Source organism: Prunus mume, linkage group LG5 (genome assembly GCF_029339155.1).
Source record: "Prunus mume cultivar Tortuosa linkage group LG5, ASM2933915v1, whole genome shotgun sequence".
Classification (NCBI taxonomy): domain Eukaryota; kingdom Viridiplantae; phylum Streptophyta; class Magnoliopsida; order Rosales; family Rosaceae; genus Prunus; species Prunus mume.
Window position 1 is genome coordinate 25,426,692 of NC_142702.1, and position 24,171 is coordinate 25,450,862.

At 36.3% G+C, this 24,171-nt stretch overlaps 5 protein-coding genes across 12 annotated transcripts; 3 read left to right on the plus strand and 2 right to left on the minus strand.

Moving 5' to 3' along the window:
* Positions 1 to 96: 96 nt before the first annotated feature.
* LOC107881181 (actin-depolymerizing factor 2) lies at positions 97 to 1,802 on the minus strand. Its single transcript, XM_016794336.2, has 3 exons — positions 1,639 to 1,802; positions 567 to 832; positions 97 to 472 (listed from the first exon to the last, which is right to left on the minus strand). The coding sequence occupies exons 1-3, from the start codon at positions 1,639 to 1,641 to the stop codon at positions 322 to 324; spliced, it is 420 nt and encodes a 139-aa protein (XP_016649822.2). The 5' UTR covers positions 1,642 to 1,802; the 3' UTR covers positions 97 to 321.
* A 577-nt stretch (positions 1,803 to 2,379) lies between these two features.
* Positions 2,380 to 5,870, minus strand: LOC103332693 (transcription factor bHLH111-like). Of its 7 annotated transcripts, none has more exons than XM_016794403.2 (10): positions 5,633 to 5,869; positions 5,108 to 5,260; positions 4,902 to 4,962; positions 4,235 to 4,350; positions 3,951 to 4,042; positions 3,432 to 3,614; positions 3,247 to 3,327; positions 3,072 to 3,137; positions 2,910 to 2,969; positions 2,380 to 2,732 (listed from the first exon to the last, which is right to left on the minus strand). In XM_016794403.2, the coding sequence occupies exons 2-10, from the start codon at positions 5,154 to 5,156 to the stop codon at positions 2,586 to 2,588; spliced, it is 855 nt and encodes a 284-aa protein (XP_016649889.2). In that variant the 5' UTR covers positions 5,157 to 5,260; positions 5,633 to 5,869; the 3' UTR covers positions 2,380 to 2,585. The 7 variants fall into 7 exon arrangements, with proteins under 7 accessions (XP_016649889.2, XP_016649886.2, XP_016649885.2 ...); XM_016794400.2 differs by having other exon boundaries at positions 3,247 to 3,330; positions 5,108 to 5,197; positions 5,633 to 5,863; XM_016794399.2 differs by having other exon boundaries at positions 3,247 to 3,330; positions 5,633 to 5,863.
* A 3,605-nt stretch (positions 5,871 to 9,475) lies between these two features.
* On the plus strand, positions 9,476 to 11,713 carry LOC103332608 (small ribosomal subunit protein uS8z/uS8w). 2 transcript variants are annotated; one of them, XM_008235355.3, is made up of 4 exons: positions 9,476 to 9,623; positions 10,269 to 10,409; positions 10,523 to 10,683; positions 11,453 to 11,713. In XM_008235355.3, the coding sequence occupies exons 2-4, from the start codon at positions 10,277 to 10,279 to the stop codon at positions 11,549 to 11,551; spliced, it is 393 nt and encodes a 130-aa protein (XP_008233577.1). In that variant the 5' UTR covers positions 9,476 to 9,623; positions 10,269 to 10,276; the 3' UTR covers positions 11,552 to 11,713. The 2 variants fall into 2 exon arrangements, with proteins under 2 accessions (XP_008233577.1, XP_088909151.1); XM_089053025.1 differs by lacking the exon at positions 9,476 to 9,623 and adding an exon at positions 9,698 to 9,716.
* Positions 11,714 to 14,640: 2,927 nt separating this feature from the next.
* Positions 14,641 to 17,391, plus strand: LOC103332609 (ras-related protein RABE1c-like). Its single transcript, XM_008235356.2, has 9 exons — positions 14,641 to 14,790; positions 14,889 to 15,004; positions 15,342 to 15,414; positions 15,582 to 15,682; positions 15,915 to 15,980; positions 16,234 to 16,331; positions 16,553 to 16,615; positions 16,696 to 16,791; positions 16,971 to 17,391. The coding sequence occupies exons 2-9, from the start codon at positions 14,932 to 14,934 to the stop codon at positions 17,046 to 17,048; spliced, it is 648 nt and encodes a 215-aa protein (XP_008233578.1). The 5' UTR covers positions 14,641 to 14,790; positions 14,889 to 14,931; the 3' UTR covers positions 17,049 to 17,391.
* Positions 17,392 to 18,987: 1,596 nt separating this feature from the next.
* Positions 18,988 to 23,436, plus strand: LOC103332695 (uncharacterized). Its single transcript, XM_008235441.2, has 8 exons — positions 18,988 to 20,612; positions 20,805 to 21,031; positions 21,122 to 21,454; positions 21,585 to 21,831; positions 21,960 to 22,088; positions 22,176 to 22,391; positions 22,504 to 22,627; positions 22,815 to 23,436. The coding sequence occupies exons 1-8, from the start codon at positions 19,065 to 19,067 to the stop codon at positions 23,090 to 23,092; spliced, it is 3,102 nt and encodes a 1,033-aa protein (XP_008233663.2). The 5' UTR covers positions 18,988 to 19,064; the 3' UTR covers positions 23,093 to 23,436.
* The last annotated feature ends 735 nt before the right edge of the window (positions 23,437 to 24,171 follow it).

The window sequence follows — 24,171 nt, forward strand, 5'->3', positions numbered from 1 at the left end:
GGAACCTCGCGGCATGTTTCTCCTTCACATGGGTTTTTAAAAAACATAATTGAAGGGTTTGCTTTGTTTCTTTTGTCATGCAAAAAACGATCGATGTTATTGGCAACAGAAAAAATATATATTTATATATGCAAGCTGGGCAAGAAGTTATATCCACACCAGAATGAGGTAACCAATAATCCACGAATTACAAATCACATTCTCAAAGGCAATGCAATACAATAGTAAACCAAACTCAAGTCCACAGACTATAAACAGGACACATAAAAACCATATAGTATAGAGATGACCCCCTCCAGTTGCAGAGCTGATGCTCGGCATTCAAGTCGCCCGGCTTCTAATAACATCAAGGCCCATTTCGGTTGGATCGGTGGCTTGCAACTCTACCTGAATACCGTCCAACTCTCTCTTAAACCTGTCCTTCGAACTAGCATAGATCATTTTGCTTCTCACCTTCGATGTGTCAGGGGACCTTCATACATAGATCTTAGAATGAGTGTGCCGATCAAAAGGAAGATAAAAGAATAATTACAATCAGAGTCAAACTCTAAAAGTCTAATTATTACCAAGCAATGAAAATAATCCGGCTCTTCTGGCAGTTCTCCTCAGTCACATAATCAAAGTCATAGACAGCATATCGGCATTCATCAGCAGGGAGGCTTGCAGAGAAATCCTCGTAGCTATCAGCTGGTTCACCCACCTTTTCCACTATAACCTGCTTTTGCTTCTCCTCTATCTTGTAAACTATGAAGCGGTAAGTTCTTTTTGCCTTCAATTCTAAAAACTTTAGCTTGCATTCATCATGCACAGCCATCCCAGACGCTGCGTTTGCCTGGAGAAATTTATTCGATACCGAATTGCATCAAACACCAACAAAGCATCACTAGAAATTCCTATAATTAGACCCAAAAGTTTCTCCAAGCATAACTGTTACATATGCACCCGAAAGTTTGGCACCAATCAAAATCCCAAATATCCTAAAACAAAACACACACTGCTTTTCTTCCCCTCGGCTTATCAACTCTCACTTCATAATTCAAACTACAAAGGCTGCTCATGAGTGTCTTCAAGCATATCATAATTCAAAACTATTAATTAACAAAAGTAAAATGAATGATGAATCAAAGGCATACTGATATACTTACCCTTGAAAAAATTAAGCACCACTACTCCCAAGCAAAAGAAAAGAAAAGAAAAAATCCATATGAAGGAAAATCCTGAACATAGCCAGGAAATAAAATCATAGGCTGAGTATTTTTAGCCATTGCACTAATCATACTATATGTGAATCAATCAAAATCAAAATGCACACTGGCACTGCAATTAAGCATGAACACAATAACGAGAGGCTCAAAAATTGTAGAAAACTCATGAATCAATCATGATCAAGTAATTCGAATCACACGATTGAATATCACGACTGAATTGAAAACTAACACGCTATCTGACGAAACTTATACTCCACCACAGACGAATTTCACGAATTTTTCCCAATCAAGCAATCAAAAATCCAAAGATCGAACACCAAAATCGCAGAGATTATACTAAAGAGAATCGTTAAGCAAACAAAAATTTGAAATAATAACACTAGCATGCGAAACCCTATAGAGAGAAGACTGAAGTAGAGGAAGTGCTCACCATTTTCCCGAGAAAATGTCGAGGTAGAGAGAAATGGCGAGAAAATCTAGGGCTCCGAGAGAGAGAGAGAGAGAGAGATGGATAGGCCTAACGGTGGGGAGAGGGCGGCGAGTCGCGCCTTGAAAATATGGAAGGCCTTTTCGTTCGGTAGCTCCTGCTAATATCACCGCGGCAGAGTTAAGAATGGGCGGTGATCCAACCATACGAGGACACGTGTTTTACGTTGTTGAATAGCGTGCAATGCGAGGGATGGCATGTCCCTTTACGTCTAATGTGGGTTACTTGGGGGCTGCTACGACTTCGTTTGCCCTCATGGATTTGGCCCAAAATACCTGGTCCAACATTCCATGCATGTTTTTTTTTTTTTTTTTAATAATAATAATTATTTTTTTTTTATACAAACGATATTGAGAAGTCGGAAATTAAACTTAAACACATGACTTTGATGAAACTATATTTAAGTCAAAAGGAGAGTACCTGCATAATTTTTTTTTACTTATTTGGTTAAATTGTGTTTATATTACAAAAGAAAAAGAGTCTCATTTTAATTTATGACACTGAGTCACTCAAAAGTTACGATTGACTTGCTTTTTGTTAAAGAATTACTTGTACATCTTTTCATCTCGTGTTTGATCAAAATAGCCAATCTTTTTGTTAAAGAATCACTTGTACATCTTTTCATCTTAACATTCAAGCTTTGTTCTTATTGTTCTTATTCTCTTTGATATCGAATAAAAGGAGTATGAAATGATGTAATATTAGGACTTGCCCATAAAACCGAAGCTACTCAATACATCACCTTTTGTTATAATTAAGTAACAAAGTGGGGCAAAAGGACCTCTCTTTGGTTCAAGATTAATATTCTCTCAATTCCCTCTTCAAATCAACTCCAAGAAGGAAGGGATTAAAATTCTATAGTTCAAAATAGTTGGGCTGGTGTTTATAGATCAGTACAAGTTATTAGCTATGACAATTTTTCTTGATGTAGAAGCACGATCAACACCCTCTTCCATGGTCACTTTCTGAGTAACAGATACAGGAACCAAACAAAGGCCTTTGCTTCTGAGGTCGAGCATCTGCCGGCTCCCACATTCCTGTTCACAATTCCCAATATAATTTGTAAGGAAAAAAATTCGGGGTTAGAGGGTAGAAAAACTTGTGCAAAATAGTATGATGAGTGAAAAAGTTATCACGCGTGGAATATTGTGATTAGCCAGGATAGCAAAACAGTGATATCCCCATTCCACGCACAAATTTAAGTGCTTGCCTACCTGTATGTGAAGAACTGCAGCATTCTTGTATGAACTACTAAACATCCTTAGCAGATTCTGCTAAAAAAAAATTAAAAACAAAAACAAAACCCAAGAAACAAATTAGCACTAAAATTTATATGCAGCATAAAGAAGTGAAGATATTGTTAGGTCTATATAAACCTGAATTTGTTCTTGAAGTAGCATGATATAAATGGAAGCCTCATGAAGAACTGAGGCAGTGTCAGTCTGCAATGAGTTCAGAAGCCTAATGTAATTAATTTGCAGAAAATACAATATTTTTTCTATAATTAGAAATCTAGATATAAACTTTTGTAATTATCTGCAAACTGCTAACCTTGCCATAGGGGGAAACCAGTTTTTGAAGAGCTGTGATCTTGTCACTGAGCTTTTGGCTTCTTCTCACAGGCGCATGCAACTTCTGGCAAAAGCAGCAAAAGCTCAACAACAAGGCCATAATAACTTAAATGAAGAGATAAATTAATTTTAAATTAATTTTGTTTTTTTATTTATTTAACAGACCTTATTGTTTTGTTGTTGCATTGAAGTTTCTTGGAACTGTTGATGCCATTGTTGTTGAGAATTTGTCACCTTGCTTCTCTTATTTTGGTTCCATTCGTTTAGAGTTGTCTTGTCCCCAACCAGACCACCAAGCTCATCAACCTCAATTGGACGTTTCCTTGCATTTTGTGTGGCCTGGAAATCCTTCAAGGGAACAAAAAGAAAAAACCAGAATAAACTTAGTTCTAGGATTTGTTATCACCTCAGTTGTATTATTGTACAAATGTGTGGTCCAAATTGATAATCGAACAATATAAGATGAATGATTGTCTTGTTACCGATAATTTACTTTTCGTATTTTAACTTAAACATTCATAAGTATACAGTTGTCAACTGTTGATTTGTGTGAAATCTATTGTGACACGCATATCAACAACAAAAAATCACGTGAAGTAAATCACTTGGTATTTGAAGTGAATTGGGAAGTCTTGCTAGTTTTTTATTAAAATCTTAGCTACCAACTAAAGAAGATCAACATACTGCTTCAAATTGGGGAGCTGAAATCTTCTTGTCCAGGAAGACTGGCTGCTGGGAAACACCATCATGGTATCTGAATGCACCAGATGGATAAGCTGCAATCAAAGAAGGTAATTCATTAAACCCAGATTTCTTGCTAGTCAATTATTAGAGTTTACTAAATTACAAAATGTTTGATGAGGGTAGGTGGCAAGGACAAGCAAAACTGGGGAAAACAAATTAAATTAGGCCAAATTAGAAAAGTTGTTCCTCAAATAGAAACATATGGATAGGGAAATAAACCAAACCTGGTTGATAAGCAAGGAGGGATGATGACTGCAGCGGAAGAGGAAGAGAAAAGTCATCTCCAGCTCTGCTATTTTGGTTGTCACTTTCGAATGCCTTGGACCCCATGCAAAACCCACTGCCATATTTGCCATGACCAATTAACTTCATTTTTTACTTTTTTTTTCTTGAAAGAAAGAAAGCAGAAGAGAAGGTTGCATTATTGTAAGTGGGGTTGGGGGCCTAATTAACTTATTTAGTAGAGGCAGCATTTGGATAAACTGTGATTGTACAATTACTTTAAATGATCCCAATAATGGTTTTGATACTGTCGTGAAGTATTGAAGAGAAGATAAATCAGTAAATCACAGCTAAGCTTACCAAGAGAGGTGAATTCTAAAACATTTTCTACTGCTGGAGGGACGATTATCAGTCCCGAGATTTTTTTTTTTAAAGACCTTTCCTATTAAGAAAAGCGATAACATATTAAATCACTACACTAGTATGGAATATTGATGCATACAATTACTTTTTCAAACTTATTTGTACATTTGAAATATATAGAAACTATGGAAAAATAATCCCTGATCATTTTAAAGATTGGTATAATTTCCGAAAATAGGGAGGTTCATATGTTTTCCATTAAAAAAAAATTGGGATAAAATTTTGAAAAGGGAAAAGACTACTTACAGTTTTCTGTTCATGTTCATTTGAGCATCCCAATTTGACATCTGAACATCAATATTGTTTCCTGAAGACACAAAACAATCACTGGATAGTTACGTAGAACCATCTTCATCATATACAAGTTTCTGCAGAGCCCAAATGCCCTTGTGGTCAAATTAAACAATATCAATCTATGCTAATTAAGATTTGTAAATTGTAATGATCATTACCAAAGTTGTAAAGATGGGAGGGTACAGATGGAAGAAGAGCGTTTCTCATTGAGCCCAACAGATCCACTTCTGCAGAGACAGATAGCCCTTCTGTTGATGTTTGCACGCAGAGATCAGAAAAGCCTTATCTTGCCAAAGTGATCCTATCAACTTCTGAACGCAGAAAATGAAAACACAAAAAAAAAAAGCCAAAAAAACTAAAAACCGAAGTTGTCAAAACTGTTGTTTAATTGGAAGCACAATCATGCATGCACACAGAAAATGTGGCCTTGGAGTTTCATTAAAATTCTTAATCAAACTAAAAATCCAGCACCAAGCACGATCGAAAGAATGAAAATAAAAACCCAGTACCAAGAAAAAGTTACCCAATAAAGCATTGATTCAAAGAAACTAATTAACCCCAAAAAAACCAAAAACTTTAAATATCAAACTGGATTAAGAAACACACAAGTCAAAACTGAAATGGCAAGATTTGGAGCCCAAGATTACTCTGAAAACATGATTCAGAACCGACTGAATTCTCACCTCTGATCTCAAAAACTCTAAACTAAGAAGGGTTTGCCAGTGAAAGAGCCAAGAACAATGAGATGAGAATTTGTCCAAAGGTGGAGGTATATATTCTGCAGTGGAGGTATGAGCTTAGGCTTACTTTAGAGTGTAACACCGGTTCTTATCCTTAAAGAGAAAACGTTGGGAAGACAAGGTTATATATAATTGGTAAGAAACTGCATGATCATGAAAGGAATATGAAACGTCCAGATGACTCAGAACCTTAAATTATATAATGCCATGGGGCGGCTCTCTCACTCTCTCTCTCTCTCTCTAGCTTCCAAGTTATCTGTTTGCTTTCGCTATCACTTGACTTGACTTGATTTCTATTAATAATATGCCTCGAAAATGACTGGTTTTTTTCCACCAATTGATTTGTATAAATTTAAGGGAGTTTCACTAAAACACCCAAAATGGGGGTTGAAATTATAAAAAAACCCAAGCACTATTTAAACATATAAACACACCCAAAACCCATAATTACACACACTCAAAACCCATTTATAAACATACCCAAAAAGTTGACTTTGGGGTTAATTTTGGGTGTGTTTCTATGTTTAAATATTGTTTTTTTATAAATACATGTCTAGGATTGTTTATTTATAAATTTAATCACGCTGCCATAGTCAAAGCTTAATCGTATATGTACAAACAAGATGATGGAAAGTTAGATAAATGAGTACATGTTGACTCGGTTTCTGTTCTGTTCCAAACTCTGCATCATACACAGTTTTAAGTTTATCATTTTTCTTTTTAGCTACCAAAGATTCGATTAGTTCCGTGTGATTGCACCACCGTACGTAATGTTACTAATTCACTTCATGATATTATGCAACAACAGACTGTCACACCTAAGAGGGAACTGCAAAATGAGGGATATACAGTGAGAGGTTGACAATTTTGGGTCACTTACTGAAATGAATATGGGGTTTAAATTTTGGTCATTGCTCTGTTTTTGGCATTTGTGAGAAATCAATCCAGATCATATATGTTTGCTTCCGTAGTCTGTCACGTGAACGAGTCTCAGAAGCCAGTTCTAATTTGGATATAACAGCTAGAGAAAACTGGCTAGTTATACAACTTTGGAAGTCTCGGCTGGTAAGCAAAGGAGGTCAGATTTGCTACTTTAGTACTTGGTTTAATTTATCTGCTTTAGCTGGTACTTTTGAAAATGAAATGTTATAAGTGTGTATAAACAAAATACTATAAACCCATCTTAATTAGTAGATCATGAATAAGCCAAGGCTGATCAATATGAAAAGAGAGAACGTTAATGTAAAAGGTATGCACTGCGTGATATGTAAGTTTCTCTCGAACGTTAACGTCAAAGGTATACACCGCGTGATATGTAAGTTTCTCTCAAACGTTAACGTAAAAGTTATACACTGCGTAACATATATAAATTTCTCTCGTTCTCCATAGTAAGATTAAAAGAACTCATAAAAACCAAGAATTATATGCAAGTCAAGAATACAGATAAACAAACCTCTCCTAATGTACTTTGTCTTCCAGTGCCTAGGCTCATCGAAGCTTAAGTTTGACCTCTTCCTACTATGGGGTTGACCAATGTTCATACCCCATACAAATGTACCTGTCGAACTGCAAATTGACAGCATCATCATCTTATATATATTACTTTTAATTAATTTCCTTTGCAACTGCAAGTAGTTCTTGTTTGGTTGGTGATTCTCGGACCGTCCTTGATGTTAATTCTTAATTAATCCTATATTAATTTTAAATAATTTACTTCATATAAGATAATAAAGTAAATATTAGCACGACTAAATAAAGTCCTATAACTGTTGTTATCCTGAAATCTCTACATGTTATGTTTTTTTCTGTTTTTATTCTCCTGAAAATTAAATAAATAAATAAAACCAAGTCAGCCTCCTGTCTTTCGGTGTGCAAAATATTAACAATCCTCAAAGCAAGTACGTGATGACATGTGGACAATTGTTCAGCGTCCAATCTGATAGTCAAGTTGGAGTAATTTGCATGGTTTGAGTCTGTGACTGCAGAAAACAAACCTTATTCTTATGTTGTTATTTGAGGGAGAGTTTAAAAATAAAAATAAAAACATTATGGTTGACCAGGTTGAAATTCGGGAGGTCAAAGTAGGAGATTGTCATTTAGGTCTTGTTTTCAACCTTGAAAAAATGAGTTCAAATTCATTTACATGAATGAGTCTTCTTCCCCATGCAAATATATTATTATCAGATTTTGCATGGTCTACGGTTGGGTATATATTTTAACGAGCTTTATGGATCTATACGGTATGTATTTTTATGAAGTCAATCCTCTCTCTCTCTCTCTCTCTCTCTCGCAAATCGAAATCCAATTTATTATAAGTTTATGAATGAATCGTCATGTTTACGATAACCATTTGCAGGCCTTTATATAAAAGGAAATGCTACTTCACATGCGCATATAATTAGTGTTCTAGAAACAATTAATAATTCTATTTTATTTTGAAGTGAATAATAACCACAACTTAATTTGGTTTTGTTGCCGAAGTTTGGAAGGGGGAGCGGGAAAAAACTCACACACAGGTATCATGAGGGGTTTAAGAAATAGAGAGTTGTGAATGATACACCAAAAAAGTTATTATGGACTCATCAAAATGCAACTTTTCTCCAACATTTTCATACGAGAAGAATGCATGATGACTTTTTAATGTTAATAATTTGTCAAAACATATTATAAAAAGTAAAGTTATATATTTATTGTGACATAATAAAATGGGATCTCACTTAATTAACATTAAGGACTTATAAATATAACAAAATTATCGATCACTACGACATACCAATTAACATTAAGGACTTGTAAATATAACAAAATGTAATGTGTCATTTTCGCTTTTATTCCTTACACATCAAATAAGAAAACTTGATTTTATGGGATTTTAGTTTGAAGTATATATCTTAATGAGCCATCTTATCGATTTTGCACTAAAACCGAATTTTCATATTTTGATTTGGTGGGAATTTGATTTTCTAGTATTTTTATTTGAATCCTACTTCCTTATTTACATTGTAAACTTAAGTAAATGGAGTAATATAAAAATAAATAAAAGTAAAAGGACAAAGACATTTACTTAAATGTTGCAGCAGGAGAGCTGCAGCTGCCTTACTAGATCCGCCAGTGAATATGCAGGCCACTGCAAGATTTTGAAAACACAAAATTTAGTGCTAAGTTTTAGAAAAGCTTGCACATTCTAGCAAAAATTAGTCCACCTTGTCCAAGTAAAATTAATACAAATTTATAAATAAACCCAATCTAGACATGTATTTATAAAAAAACTCAAACACTATTTAAAGATAGAAACACACCCAAAATCAACAATTGTATATTTTTTGGGTGTGTTTATAAATGGGTTTTGAGTGTGTGTAATGATGGATTTTGGGTGTGTTTATAAAGTGTTTTGGGTGTTGGGTTTTTTTTATAATTTCCATATTTTGGGTGTTTTAGTGAAACTCCCTAAAATTAATCCATCCACTTCACGGACTCTCTAAAACAGAAGTTAGTGGGTCATCCACACATAATATATGGAAAAATGAAAAAAAAAAAAGTCCATCCTTACGAAAATTTATAGTTATGCCCTTGTTAAGAAGTTAATTTATTCCTCAATCTCAGACAAATCATAGTAGTAATATATTCACCAATTTCTCAATCTCCTTTAAATAACCAAATACAAATACAAGTACCCAATTTGGGCTGCATAATTAGGGCCCGAACTTTAATATAATTGGGGCCGATGCATGAACAAAATGGGCCTAACAACTAATTCGATGCTTAAGTAAACGACGACGTGTTGCACCAAATAAGGGTCCGTAAGGGTAATTCAGTAAAAGGCGCCCTCATTCCCACCAAATATATGTGCTCGGTTTCACTTACTCGTTCCTTCTTAAGCCCTAGAAACCCTAGCTCTCGGAGGCGCCTCTGCTGATATTGCGCATCTCTTCTGGTACGTGAAGACTTCACTCTAAAACTTCATTCTCTTCATCAATAAGTGAAACTGTTTCGATCTGTGTTCCTTTCGAGGCTCTTATTTGTTCATGTATGGCCCTTTTCATTTCTTTTGGATGATTTTTTGATGTGTATAGTTTATCGTAACACATCTAGATCTATTGGATATTGCTTTGATCAATTTGGTTTCAAATATGTTTTCATTAGGCGCCTGTGTAGTTGTGATTTATGATTTGGTGTGTTTCTCTGGATTGAAATGCTGAAACTTTTTTTTTTTCTGCTCAAGGCCAATTGTTTGTTTTGTGTTTTATTTTTGTAGGAATAGATGTTCTGGAATTGGGTTTGACAAATTATGAGTCTTAAACAAACCACAATAGATGTTTATTGAATCTTGATTAATATGTTTGACCGAGCTAGAAATTGGAAAAGGGATCAAACTACCAATATGATGGTTGATTGCGTTTATTATATAATTAGTTAGACTGTAAGATTTGACAAGTGAATCTGTGTAGTTCTGGTCCCATTGGGTAGGAACACATTGAAATGAGGTTTCTAATTACATGTTTCTGTTTGTCACATGTGTCTTACTTGATTTTTTGTGCAAAACCCGATGATCTTAATGAATTCTTTTTATAACATGCAGAAGCGACAATGGTGAGAGTTAGCGTTCTGAATGATGCGCTCAAGAGCATGTACAATGCAGAGAAAAGGGGCAAGCGCCAGGTCATGATCAGACCATCATCCAAGGTCATCATCAAGTTTCTTTTGGTGATGCAAAAGCATGGTATGTATCTTTTATTTAATTATTATATTCACCACTTACATCATTTCCCAGTTATTTCTTAATTGAAAATTTTATGATTATATAGACATTTATGCTTTTGTTTCTCTCTATAGGATACATTGGTGAGTTCGAGTATGTTGACGACCACAGGGCTGGTAAAATTGTGGTCGAACTGAATGGACGGCTTAACAAATGTGGGGTTATCAGCCCTCGTTTTGATGTGGGTGTTAAGGAGATTGAAGGCTGGACTGCAAGATTGCTTCCATCTAGACAGGTTAGCCAATTGTTATCAGTTAACTATTTCAAGCCTAGAAACGTGTATATTTCTTGATGGGTTCCTGTTGAGTAATAACATTGTAGTTTGGATTTGTTAACATGTATATTTTTTCAATAAACTTTTAGAATGTAGAAAGATGTGCAGGATTAGGTCCACTCTGTGTTCTGGAACATTTGGATGGAGCGTAATAGGAGAATTTTTGAAGACTATAAGGGAGTGGGAGTGAGTGATCTGTGGGATAGAGTTAAGTACTGGGCAGCTTTGTGGGCTTCTGTTACAAAAGTTTTTAAAGACTACTCTTGTTCCACTATTATGAGGGATATGGCAGCTGCGGTTATCTGAGGGTTGGGGGGTGGGTTGTTCAGTGGTTTTTCGGTTTTGCTCCTCCCTGTTAGTTTGGGAGGGGTTGGTGTTGTTTGTTTCTTTCTTTCTGTGTTGTTTTTGTTCTTCGGTTGTGGTTGCCTTATCCACTTCCATGTTCTTTTGTTTAATAAATTTCGTTTCTTCTAAATAAAAAAAAATATTTGGTTGATCATGTTAGTGGTGGTGATTCATATAGCTCTGTAGTTGGTTCCCATTTGAATCAAACGTTGAGATATCCTGTAATATGGTTAATGTGTTATAGTAATCTAGAACCCTTATATCGATTTCTAGTCTGGTTTGGATGTCTCATTTGATTCCCTTATTGCGTTTCATGGTGTGCAACTGTGCCATTGTGCACGTAGCTTATTCTGCTGGGCTTATGGTTTTTTGCTTGAACTTGCAGTTTGGATACATAGTGCTGACAACATCTGCTGGCATTATGGATCATGAGGAGGCAAGGAGAAAGAATGTCGGTGGTAAAGTGCTTGGTTTCTTTTACTAGGCAAGGTTTATTCCAGGAATGAGAATTGAGTTTTCCTGCTAATGAAGAGCTTTTGGGTGTACTTTTGAACATCATAGGTTACTTCTATGTTTCAATTTGTGTTTGTTTTGAATGCTAATAGAGGTTTTTACTGGAATGTTATTTGCTAGAATTTATCTTTAAGTGTTTGGTTATCCATAGTGCATCTGGTGGTTGTGGCCTCAGTCTTAAATTATCTTATGAAATCCAACATTTTTGCGTCCCGCAGAATAATTTTGAATGGCTAGGTTTTTATCGCAATAATGAATGAATAGAAGTTGGGGTGTTGCAGGCGGTGCTTTGTTTTCTGCATGTCACGTAGAGACGTTACTTTTTCGGGTTTTAATGGTTTTTGCTCATGCATATGGTTTTCAAAAAGGAAATTAGTATCTCCTTATCGATCAGTTATCTGCTATTTAAATGCGGTGCGGTATGACTACAATTTTTTGCTGTCTACTACGTACACTTCTTGGGTGGGCTTGAGAATAATAAGAGCCAACAAATTTTATTTTTATTTTTATTTTTTTGGCTTCAAGGTCAGAGAATAAAAAAGATTTTATTCATGTTATAATGATTCGTTCTCGAGGCTGTTGTCAACCTTTCCACAAAGTTTCTTCATGGTCAAGTTTGGGTTATCAAAATTGCTTGTGCAGACTGTAAAACCATCCAATTACTGATACGTCTTAAGTTTAAATGACATGGGAAATGATTTCCCATAAAATCCTTTCCGTGAATCAAACAAGGCCTAAGATTAGGCGGGCAATAATCAGGACATTCAAATTCCAATCCATTGTGTTCAAGCAACTAATTCGTCTGCGACATGGTTTTGTTTATTTTTTTCTCTTCAACTTCTTCAAGGTTGGTTTAAGGTTGGCAATTAGCTTTTTAGAAAGGAGGGGAAGGGGACAAGAGTGATAACCATCAAATCATACAATACATTTTTTTCGTGCTTCTTGTCCTCTTAACATCATTATTTGCATCGCTTTCAACCTCTGCTCAATTAATGGTCCGCATGGATCTGAGACATCCCACAATTAAAGATTCATGCTGTGGTTAATATAAACACACAAAAACACACACACATATATGTAAATATATATAAAAATTATTACAAAATTACATACAAACCCAAGAGAGAGAAGGAAAAAAAAAAAAAAGAGGAAAGAAGAGAGAGGAGTTATGTAACGTTTGAGAATACAAGAGAGAGACTACATGAACCAGCCGAAGATCTTTATTAGGAGGAAAGAATGCTAATGAAATAGCATTAGGGGAACATACGTAAACGCTGGATTTTCTTAAACCATAATATCAAAGTGAACACAAAGAGAAACACACACTTGTTGAAAAACTGCCAAAGATCTGTAGTTGCCCTACCATCAAATCAAAGCCAACATGACTTGTTCAAGTTTCAATTAGCTATGCTTTCTTTGTCGTCTGCACTGCATCATCATCGTCGCCCTTGTTGATAGTAGTAGTAGTAGCAACAAAACCACCAACTTCACCACCGACGGTATCGCCACCGCTCCCGACTTCCATCGGTGGCCGGACGACGAAGAAGTAGCAGAGATGAATGAGATGATGCAGAAGCAACAAGACGAGAGAATGTGTTGTTGATAGATGTTGGAAAAGGTTACAAAGAAAGAGCAATGTGTTGTGACGTTTTGTAGGTGCAGGGAAGGTGGGTAGAGGATCTTCTCAGCATATACTCCAAGCACAATTCCTTTTGTGTTCCTTTCTATTTTACCTTTTTCCTCACTTTTCATTGTTTTCAATTACTCTTTATTATTTTTTATTTTGGCTAAAGTGTTCCTAACTCTTGATGTTCGAATTTTCTAACTCTTGATCCAACGTTCTAAATTGGAATTGTCTAACTCTTGTTCATTTGTAATGTATTTTTTTAAAATTATAAATAAGCGATATTTTAAACTACAAAGGAGGGAGATTTCTTATATACACACTACGATGTTATAAGGATTCAAACTTGAGACCTCTGGTTTACAAGTCAAGTTCATTTTTTTATTGGACTAGACTTTATTGGCTTATTTTTATAATTTTTCTATAACAAGGAATTCGACATAAAATCTTTTGATAAATTTCAAACATGTGCAATCATTCGCAAATGTTTTAACTCTTCTTTTATCGTATTAAAATGAACATGGAGAATTTTGAAAAAACCTTTCCTTTTAAATTTATTTGATTTATCAAGAACTCTAAGCAACAAATTATTAAATTGTTAAGCTACGTGAGTTTTTGGGCTTCTCTTTGGACAATATCCAAATGAGGTTAACAATTGGGGTTCAGGCTTAGGCCCGAAAGTTCCAAAGATGAAATGTTGAAATTTAGACGGTAAGGGGGGACCAATGGGGTTTAGCTTAATAGAAAAAGGACATTGACTTGCAGACAATAAGTCTCATTTTCGAATCCCCAAGGTATCATAGTTGTGTGTGTTCAAAAAATCATCATCTCTTGTAGTTTAGACTATCGCTTATCTCTTGTAGTTTAGACTATCACTTGTACTAAAAATAAAAAAGATAATAGAGGAGAAATTGATAGTTTGTGTAGAGGATAAATCAACAGTTAATCTTTACAATTTTTCCATAATATGAAAAGATGTTAAATCATTAGCTCCATATTTTTTGAACTTGAACTTTATCTATCAAGAAAAATATATATCTTTTGAACTTGATCTTTATCTATCATTATCTTATACAATCAATTTGAATTTCTTCGAATTTGGTATTTGTGTTTTATTATCCTTTCGCTGTGAATTTAATAAGTATTTTATCATATCACCAGATTTTGTTTATTAAAAATAAAAATAAAAATTCAATGTGGGGATCCACTTTTCTAATTTTGTGCTTAATATTTCTTTTTTCATATTGGAAATACACACTGGATTTTGGTCAATATAAATAAATATTAGGTAAAATAAATAAATAATTTTTTTTTTTCATTTGTAACATTATATTTCACATAATATTTATGCAAAGATAACTAGTTTTTTAGGCCCAAAATAATGAAAAAAATAAAATGAGCGTACATAAATAGCAGAGAAGTCATTCAGTGGAGCCGGGTGTACGGAGACGCAGAGCTCTGCATACAGTAGAGAGTGATCCACGTATTATACAGAGACAGCCAAGGACGTCCTGAACCCGAAGAAGTCCTCGCAAATTCATTGGATCGCTTTTCATGTCCCCGCCACTTGCGAAGCTTCTTCACAGGTCTCTCTCTCTCTCTCTCTCTCTCTCTCTCCGATCTTCTGCAGTTCTATGAATTTTGAATTTTGATATTACTGTTTTGTTTTCCATATTGGTTGCAGAACGAGTTTGATTTGCAATTTGGGTTGGTGATAGAATCAATCCATGGCTGCGCCACCGGCAAGGGCTCGGGCCGATCACGATTATCTCATCAAGCTTCTCCTTATTGGCGACAGCGGTTAGTTATTGTTATTGTTTGATATCCTCCTCTGTTTGGTTCCCGAGAAAATTATGGGAGAAATGGGAGTTGAACATTTTCGAGATCTAATGTGTTTTTCCTTTACTTTGGTATCACTGGGAGCCAATGTGCTTTTCTTTTCATGTGAATGATCTATTTATTAACAAAATGTCATTTTTCTCAAAGTGTTTTTAGTTGCAGAATAATGGGTGTGTCGAAATATTTAATTGTGTCCAGTTTGAATATATCCAATTTTTGATAAACGATTGTGTTTAAGGACCTGACTGTATGTGTAATTTGTTCATGAAAATTAAACATTTTCAGCTGAATGTTTCAGGTGTTGGGAAGAGTTGTCTGCTTTTGCGCTTCTCTGATGGCTCCTTCACAACAAGTTTTATCACCACTATTGGGTTTGTATACTTGGAAACCGTTGAATTTTTGTATATGGAAACTTTTAGCATTATGAAAAAGTTTAATGAATTAATATTTTAAGTCAGTGGAGACATGGTCATGATGTGCTTTCTTGTAGAAGCTCAGCTTTGTTAGCATCTCTTTTCTTACATATCTTTTTTTACAGGATTGATTTCAAGATAAGAACCATCGAGCTTGATGGCAAACGGATTAAATTGCAAATCTGGGATACAGCTGGTCAGGAACGATTTCGAACAATTACTACAGGTATGTGCTTGATATTTTACAAATAGTTAATTTTAAATAGGAAAACGCACATTAGATGCTGCTATTTGAACGAGAGGAGAAATCTGACTATAACTACTTGTATAGGTGGTACATACTTCATTCATACTAGCTCGGTTCATTTTTTAGAGATAATTTTGATTTTCTTCTTGAATTACGTCCTCTCTTACTGTAATGCAGGAGTTTTCTTATGTATTTCTGTTATGCTCTGCAGCTTACTATCGAGGAGCCATGGGTATTTTGTTGGTGTATGATGTTACTGATGAGTCATCTTTCAACAGTAACTTCTCGTTTTTCCTTACCTAAACATATGAATTTTGGATAGCATGCCCATTTGTATTTACTTTAATTATTTCAAATCTTGTGGATTGGAATGTAGACATTTCAATCTCGTGGTTCATTTTGACTGTTAGTTCTACTTTCCTTGTGGTGGATGGTTGAAATCTGCCTTGTTATGGTGGCACTTCTTTCATTTGGATGATTTTTATATTTGAATCTAGTGCTTCTTATGGTAATTGTTTCTTCATATGCAGACATTAGGAACTGGATTCGCAACATCGAACAACATGCATCTGTCAGTGTCAACAAGATACTGGTGGGAAACAAAGCTGATATGGATGAAAGCAAAAGGGTGTGTAGTTTGTATTTTTTCACTTAACAGGACATGCACTTCTTTTTTAACCTGGTGGTTGGTCACCTAAAAGACTAAGAGGATTAGATGTGGATGAATTTAGTGCCCGTTGGGTTCAACATGACGGTGCTAGACTCGTGCACTCCTCCCTACCTCTTTTTGCATGTGTTTGTGTGTGTGCACATGCCCAGGCTTTATCAATGAAATTATCTGTTTTTTAGGCGGTGCCTACATCTAAGGGTCAAGCTCTTGCTGATGAGTATGGTATCAAGTTCTTTGAAACTGTAAGTAATAATAAACCTTTGGTACTATTCTGCATAAGAAATTATGTACTGTTTATATATTGAAAGAAACTGTTCCGCAGAGTGCAAAGACAAACATGAATGTGGAGGAGGTTTTCTTTTCAATAGGCAGAGATATCAAGCAGAGACTTGCAGAATCTGATGCCAGGGGCACTGAGGTGTTTTTCTTTTCTTTTCTATTTTTTAATAGTAAAACTACCTTTCTTATTTGAACTATCGTGTCCTCCGTTTTTTTCTTTAGCTTGTCAAAATCAGTATTTTTTATGCTTTTTGAAGTGGGAATAATTTTCTTTCCCCAACTATTCTCTCAACTCCTCATTTTGTTTGATGGTTTCAGCCTCAGACACTTAGGATTAACGAACAAGACAAAGCTGCCGGTGGTCAAGCTGCACAAAAGTCATCTTGCTGCGGTTAGTAGAAAGAGGGAAGGTTCTGTTAGTCGTACTGATTTGGGTTTGAGGGGAAACTTGATAACTTTATGGTGGCCACCTCTCTTAAATCTCTCGACTACCAGCATTAGTATTAAAAGTAGTTTTCATTGTTACTTTATTTTCTCTCAAATGTGGAATTTATAATATGACATTTTCCACCCTTTCGTCATTCTGGTCCAGGGGGCTTGTTGTCATTGCCTCTGTTTGCTTGCTTGTCTCAATGTAGATAGAGATAATTAGGTCCGAGCTTCTTGTCAAGAAAAATGCTTTAGGTGTTTCCTTTGCCTAGTTCAACTGATATTATAAAGTTTCTCTTCAAAGTTCAAACATTGTGAATTTACCTTCCTGCAGTAAACCCGGCTGATATTTACATCATTACTCATTGTTTCTCCACATTTTTTTTATAATGTACCGATACTTACAATACACTGGATGAACCGATCCAACAATCCGGCCGGAACCCAGTTTCTCTCGGATTTGGGTGAGAGAGGAGAAAGATTTAGCAAAATGTGCACATTGGCAAAATGGCGTTTCTTGCAGCAGAAGGTATCCTTTATGAAATTTGCGTCCTTTACACGAGTGATTTAGAGAGGGCTAAAGAACACCCCAGATAAAATATGCTTCACAAAATTTTCTATTTTAAGCAGACCTTTATCAGAAAATAAGAACCAACCATTCATAGGAAGAAGCATGCCATAGTTTCTACCCGTTAATTTTAGGGTTTACCAAATAATAGGTCTTTAGTTGTATTATAACATGGAGCAGGGACATGCCAACACAGCTTCAATCCAATTACACATGTGTGATGTAATATTGCTTCAAAGAAGGACAGGAGTGATGAACATAATGGAGAGTCCACTTCGCCATGGTCGAACACGAACGGAATCTAAAATTTGCAAATCAGGTGCATAAACTTATGGTGAAATATATCTATCAGTTGCATAAATAAATACATGGTGAAATCTCTCCACTGTAACCATTGACGGGATATTAAGTACTGATCTGGAAGAGCGACTTAAAAATAGCTCTCCTTGCCGCAAACGATTGGAATACCTATGGGTAGAGTTTGGTTAGCTAACCAACACACAAAACCAATAATCTGAAATTGATGGTGGGGCTCCTATGGTGTTTTATGCCTAATAAAACTCACTTACTTACAAAATCGTTTTGTGAGTTTCATTGTTATTTGGGTTTAATTATGAGGGTATTTCAATCTATGTAATTGGGTCTTTTATTATAATTTGAAAGTTTTTATAAAAACCGACATTTATGACAAAAACTCCATTTTGTGATCTCATTTCGAGTTGAAGTTAATGCACTCATATTCCAGAATGTGCATGAATGAATGTACGTATTAAAAAGGTATTAGCCTCTCCGTACGCTTGCAAGAGGCTTGATAATAGGTAGTTGTGTTTCATAAAAAAGGGATCCATTATCTGATTTTTCTTTTAATTTTACTTTTTTTAATATAAAAAAATGTGAATTTACCATATTATCATCATTGAATTAATAATTTCAATTCTTAATGTTTGCATTAACTAATGACATTTTCTGATATTTTGAATATTTTACCGTTATTTGCATTTTGCTTTATATATATATATATACATATATATATATTTTAAATATGAAAATGTGTGAATTTACCATATTATCCTCATTTAATTAATAATTTTAATTCTTAATGTTTACATTAACCAAATGCATTTTCTGGTATTTTGAATGTTTCACCATTCTCTGCCTATTGCTTTATATTATTAATTACTAATTTCAATTCTTAATGTTTGCATTAACCAATGACATTTTTTGGTATTTTGAATGTTTCGTCATTCTCTATCTTTTGCTTTATAGTATTATTATTATATATCGATATATATATAGATGATATGATCATTGGGAAACTTATTTGATTGATTTGTTTTTGCATGGTTTTGATTCATGTTCTGAACAACTTGTGATTGAGGTCTGAGCTTCGGAGGTATAATTTTCTGTTGGTAGCCATGACGTGGTTTAGAGCAGGGTCTCGTGTGGCAAAGCTTGCCATTAGGAGAACTCTATCAAACAGTGGATCATATGCGGCGAGGAGGCGGCTCCTTCCGTCGCAAAATCGACACTTTCACACCACATTATGTAAATCAAAGGCCCCAGTTCCTAGCCCTGTGTCTCTCTCTAGGATAACTGATAGTGTCCTGGATGGAACCAGCAGTGTTTATTTGGAGGGGCTTCAGAGGGCTTGGGAAGCCGACCCCAACAGCGTCGATGAGTCGTGGGACAATTTCTTCAGGAATTTCGTGGGTCATCAGGCCTCTATCTCGCCTGGAGTTTCAGGCCAAACCATTCAAGAGAGTATGCGTTTGTTGTTGCTTGTGAAGGCATACCAGGTTAATGGTCACATGAAAGCTAAATTGGACCCTTTGGGTTTGGAAGAGAGAGCAATCCCAGATGATTTGGACCCTTGTTTATATGGGTTCTCTGAGGCTGATCTTGATAGGGAGTTCTTCTTAGGGGTGTGGAGGATGGCTGGGTTTTTAGCCGAGAACCGTCCCGTGCAGACCCTTCGGTCCATCCTGACCCGGCTTGAGCAGGCTTACTGTGGGACTATTGGGTATGAGTATATGCACATTGCCGATCGTAATAGATGTAACTGGTTGAGAGACAAGATTGAGACTCCAACACCAATGCAGTACAATAACAAGCGTCGTGAGGTTATTCTTGATAGGCTTATTTGGAGTACACAATTTGAGAACTTCTTGGCCACTAAGTGGACAGCAGCAAAGAGGTTTGGGCTTGAAGGTGGAGAAACTCTGATTCCAGGCATGAAAGAGATGTTTGATAGGGCAGCAGATCTCGGGGTTGAGAGCATAGTTATTGGAATGTCTCACAGAGGAAGACTGAATGTATTGGGTAATGTGGTTAGGAAGCCTATGCGGCAGATATTTAGTGAATTCAGTGGTGGTACAAAGCCTGTGGAAGAAGTTGGAGGACTATACACAGGGACTGGTGATGTCAAGTATCACTTGGGAACCTCTTATGATCGACCCACGAGAGGCGGGAACAGAATTCATTTATCTTTGCTTGCTAATCCAAGTCACTTGGAAGCTGTGGACCCTGTTGTTGTTGGGAAAACTAGAGCAAAGCAGTATTGTTCGAATGATGCAGACCGGACGAAGAATATGGCTGTGTTGATTCATGGAGATGGTAGCTTTGCTGGACAAGGTGTTGTCTTCGAGACTCTGCATCTAAGTGCTCTTCCTAATTACACAACTGGTGGGACTATACACATTGTGGTGAACAACCAAGTTGCCTTCACAACTGATCCAATGTCTGGAAGATCTTCACAGTATTGTACTGATGTTGCCAAAGCATTGAGTGCTCCTATTTTCCATGTAAATGCTGATGACATGGAGGCAGTCGTTCATGTCTCTGAGCTTGCAGCTGAATGGCGCCAGACTTTCCATTCTGATGTTGTTGTTGATTTGGTGTGCTATCGTCGATTTGGGCATAATGAGCTGGATGAGCCATCTTTCACGCAGCCCAAAATGTACAAGGTCAGATCATCTTTCCTTTTCATTAAAATTTTGATATTCTTACCTGATTGAAGAAAAAAAATTGGTATTTTTCTCATGATAAAATCTCAGTCTCACTTAAATGTGTCATGGTATTTTATATTGAAAGTATAAATGCATCTATTGAGATGTGCAAGCTGAGTCCTGAATCTTTTACTTACTGGGGGATTACAGGTTATCCGGAATCATCCCTCAGCTCTAACAATCTACCAGAACAAACTTCTAGAATCTGGACAAGTGACCAAAGAAGACATTGAGAGGATACAAAACAAGGTTAATTCAATTCTCAATGAAGAATTCGTGGCTAGCAAGGATTATGTTCCCCAAAAAAGGGACTGGCTTTCATCTCATTGGTCTGGATTTAAGTCACCTGAACAGATTTCCCGTATCCTGAATACTGGGTATAACACTGTTTTTCTATCAGTTTCACCTGTTCTTCTCAATATCTATTTTACTTTATTGTATTTTAATGAATTTTATATCCTGTACAGGGTAAAACCAGAGATTTTGAAGAGTGTTGGCAAAGCAGTCACAGCCCTCCCAGAAACTTTTAAGCCTCACAGAGCAGTAAAGAAGAATTATGAACAACGCGCACAAATGATAGAGACTGGTGAAGGAATTGATTGGGCAGTTGCTGAAGCACTTGCATTTGCTACACTACTAGTAGAAGGTAACCATGTTCGATTGAGCGGTCAGGATGTTGAAAGAGGCACATTTACTCATCGGCATTCTGTACTTCACGACCAGGAAACTGGGGAAAAGTATTGCCCTCTTGACCATATTATGGAAAACCAAGATGAGGAAATGTTTACAGTTAGCAACAGGTAATGAGTGATTACTTTTTAGTGTTCCCTTTTGTAAGGTTGTAGGACTGCCAGACACCACCATTTGCTAAATTGGTGTTTTCATTTTTAATTTGCCTTGTACAGAAGCTAATTGTGTTTGTATGTACAGCTCACTGTCTGAGTTTGGTGTTCTTGGATTTGAATTGGGCTACTCGATGGAGAGTCCAAATGCATTGGTAATCTGGGAAGCTCAATTTGGTGATTTTGCCAATGGAGCTCAAGTTATATTTGATCAGTTTTTGAGTAGTGGGGAGTCCAAATGGCTTCGTCAAACTGGGCTTGTTTTGCTGCTTCCTCATGGTTACCTTGGCCAGGGCCCTGAACATTCTAGTGCCCGACTGGAGCGATTTCTTCAGGTATTCTTTTGTCAAATCTGGTTAATCCCTCCTCCCCCTTTCCTTCCTCTCTTCTTCCCTTTTTTTCCAGTTTAGACAACAGTAGTAGTCTCTGGCATGGATCCCCGTCTTAAATAATTTTATTACAGATGAGTGATGATAATCCTGTTGCCATACCTGAGATGGATCCCACACATCGGAAGCAAATTCAGGAATGCAATTGGCAGGTTGTTAATGTGACAACTCCTGCCAACTACTTCCATGTTCTGCGTCGTCAGGTGACTTAAAAGCTATTTCGTTTATCAGCATTTTCCGGTATCTTGAAAAGTTTATGCAGGTTCTAATGTTCTTGTCTCGTTTCTCAGTTGCACAGGGAATTCCGTAAGCCTCTTATTGTGATGGCTCCTAAAAACCTACTACGGCACAAGGAGTGCAAATCAAATTTATCCGAATTTGATGATGTGCAAGGCCACCCAGGTTTTGACAAGCAGGGGACCAGATTTAAGCGCCTCATCAAGGACCAGAATGACCACTCTGATCTGGAGGAGGGTATTAGACGTCTAGTTCTTTGCTCTGGGAAGGTACTATATTCAAGGAACAAATTATGACTTATATAATTTTATCTTAGCCAAGGAACAAATAGTTAATTCTATCGCGGGCGCTGTATTTCGGGTTTCCCTTGCTTGCATGCAGCTTTATTATGAGCTTGACGAAGAGCGAAGAAATGTTGAAGCAAAGGATGTTGCAATTTGTAGAATGGAACAGCTTTGCCCCTTCCCATATGACCTTATCCAGCGAGAGCTGAAGCGATATCCAAGTATGTACCTCGAACTTTCCATTTGAAAATTTATGTCGAGTAGACCTTGTTCTTGTGAGAATTATTAATTGATTTGAAACTTATGTCACCACAAACAAAGATCACATTGTACTAGCTGTGAAATCAGATCAGGTGATAAATTTTGCTGACACCATGAGGTTGACATTTCCTAATTTGATTCCTTCAGATGCTGAGATAGTTTGGTGCCAGGAAGAGCCAATGAACATGGGTGCATACAGCTATATTGCACCCCGCCTTTGCGCTGCCATGAAGTCTCTCAGCAGAGGAACGATCGACGACATCAAATATGTTGGCCGTGCTCCATCAGCTTCCACAGCCACTGGTTTCCCTCAGGTTCATGAGAAGGAACAAAGCGAGATTTTGCACAACGCTGTGCAGCCGGAGCCAATTGAGTATCTCACATCATCTGAAGCCCGTGCATATCTATCCAAAACCAAGCAATGACGTGTTTATAGATCCTTACATAATACTATATCTGAAGTTTCCTATCCTGAATTTTTGTTGATCCAAATGGTGATTTTTCACCATGGTATTCCATGCAAGCCGAGCGGCGTCTCAAAGAGTAAGATTTTTTTTTTCCTTCTCTCATGTGTGATGATGCACAAGTGTTTTTGAGATTAATGTCAACATGCTCATTAAATAACACAAGATGCTTGATCTTCACAGTATTTTACCTTCCTTTTTAAATCTTTGCTTGTCTTTATGTGGATAGAGATAATCAGGTATGAGCTTCTGGTCAAGAAAAGGTGTTTCATTTGCCTAGTTTAACTGATATCATAAATTATCTCTTCAAAATTCAAACATTGTGAATTTACCTTCCTCCAATAAACCCGGCTCGTATTTACATCATTACTCAATGTTTCTCCACAATTTTTATAATGCACTGACACTTAAAGGTGGCAATGAGTGGTGTCGTGTTGAGGTTGCACAGGAGTAATGGGTTGGTGTTACCATCCCTAATAAACGAAACGACTCATTGCCAAAACCCACTTGTTTATTAATTGTGTCTTAACCGATTGACCAGAATTTGACTCGAAAGTTTTATTGTGCGGATTGTGAGTAGTTCATTGGGTTGAGTTGGAAATTTCCACCCCTACTTATAAGTTATAATACACCCAATGAACTGACGCGACAACCCGAAAGTTGCTCTAAGATTTGGGTGAGATATGAGCAGATTTAGTGAAAAGTGCACATTGGCAAGATGACTTTTCTTGCAGCAGAAGGGATCCTATATGAAATATGCCTCTTTTATATGAGTGATTTAGAGAGGGCTAAAGAACACCACAGATAAAATATGCTTCACAAAGCTTTCTGATTTAAACATACCTTTATCAGAAAACAAGAACCAACCATACAAAGAAAAAGATGTTGCAAAGTATCGAATGGTGCAGCTTCTTTGTGTGAGCAACAAGGTTCTCCAATTTGACTTGTTTTTTTCTTGAGAGATTCATTATTATACCCAATATATGTATCCAAATTATAAAAAAATCCTACATGAAATAAGAAGCTTCAAAATTCCTATA

Coding starts and splice junctions, on each gene's coding strand:
- LOC103332608 (XM_008235355.3), top strand. CDS start 10,277: ATGGTGAGAGTTAGCGTTCTGAATGATGCGCTCAAGAGCATGTACAAT. Junction 10,410..10,522: donor TTTGGTGATGCAAAAGCATG/GTATGTATCTTT, acceptor TTCTCTCTATAG/GATACATTGGTGAGTTCGAG. Junction 10,684..11,452: donor GATTGCTTCCATCTAGACAG/GTTAGCCAATTG, acceptor TTGAACTTGCAG/TTTGGATACATAGTGCTGAC.
- LOC107881181 (XM_016794336.2), bottom strand. Junction 473..566: donor CGGATTATTTTCATTGCTTG/GTAATAATTAGA, acceptor CTATGTATGAAG/GTCCCCTGACACATCGAAGG.
- LOC103332693 (XM_016794400.2), bottom strand. CDS start 5,156: ATGAGAAACGCTCTTCTTCCATCTGTACCCTCCCATCTTTACAACTTT. Junction 4,351..4,901: donor ATGAACATGAACAGAAAACT/GTAAGTAGTCTT, acceptor CAAATATGGCAG/TGGGTTTTGCATGGGGTCCA. Junction 3,615..3,950: donor CAGCTCCCCAATTTGAAGCA/GTATGTTGATCT, acceptor GTTCCCTTGAAG/GATTTCCAGGCCACACAAAA.
- LOC103332609 (XM_008235356.2), top strand. CDS start 14,932: ATGGCTGCGCCACCGGCAAGGGCTCGGGCCGATCACGATTATCTCATC. Junction 15,415..15,581: donor AGTTTTATCACCACTATTGG/GTTTGTATACTT, acceptor CTTTTTTTACAG/GATTGATTTCAAGATAAGAA. Junction 15,981..16,233: donor TGATGAGTCATCTTTCAACA/GTAACTTCTCGT, acceptor CTTCATATGCAG/ACATTAGGAACTGGATTCGC.
- LOC103332695 (XM_008235441.2), top strand. CDS start 19,065: ATGACGTGGTTTAGAGCAGGGTCTCGTGTGGCAAAGCTTGCCATTAGG. Junction 21,455..21,584: donor ATGTTTACAGTTAGCAACAG/GTAATGAGTGAT, acceptor TTGTATGTACAG/CTCACTGTCTGAGTTTGGTG. Junction 22,628..22,814: donor AGAGCTGAAGCGATATCCAA/GTATGTACCTCG, acceptor TGATTCCTTCAG/ATGCTGAGATAGTTTGGTGC.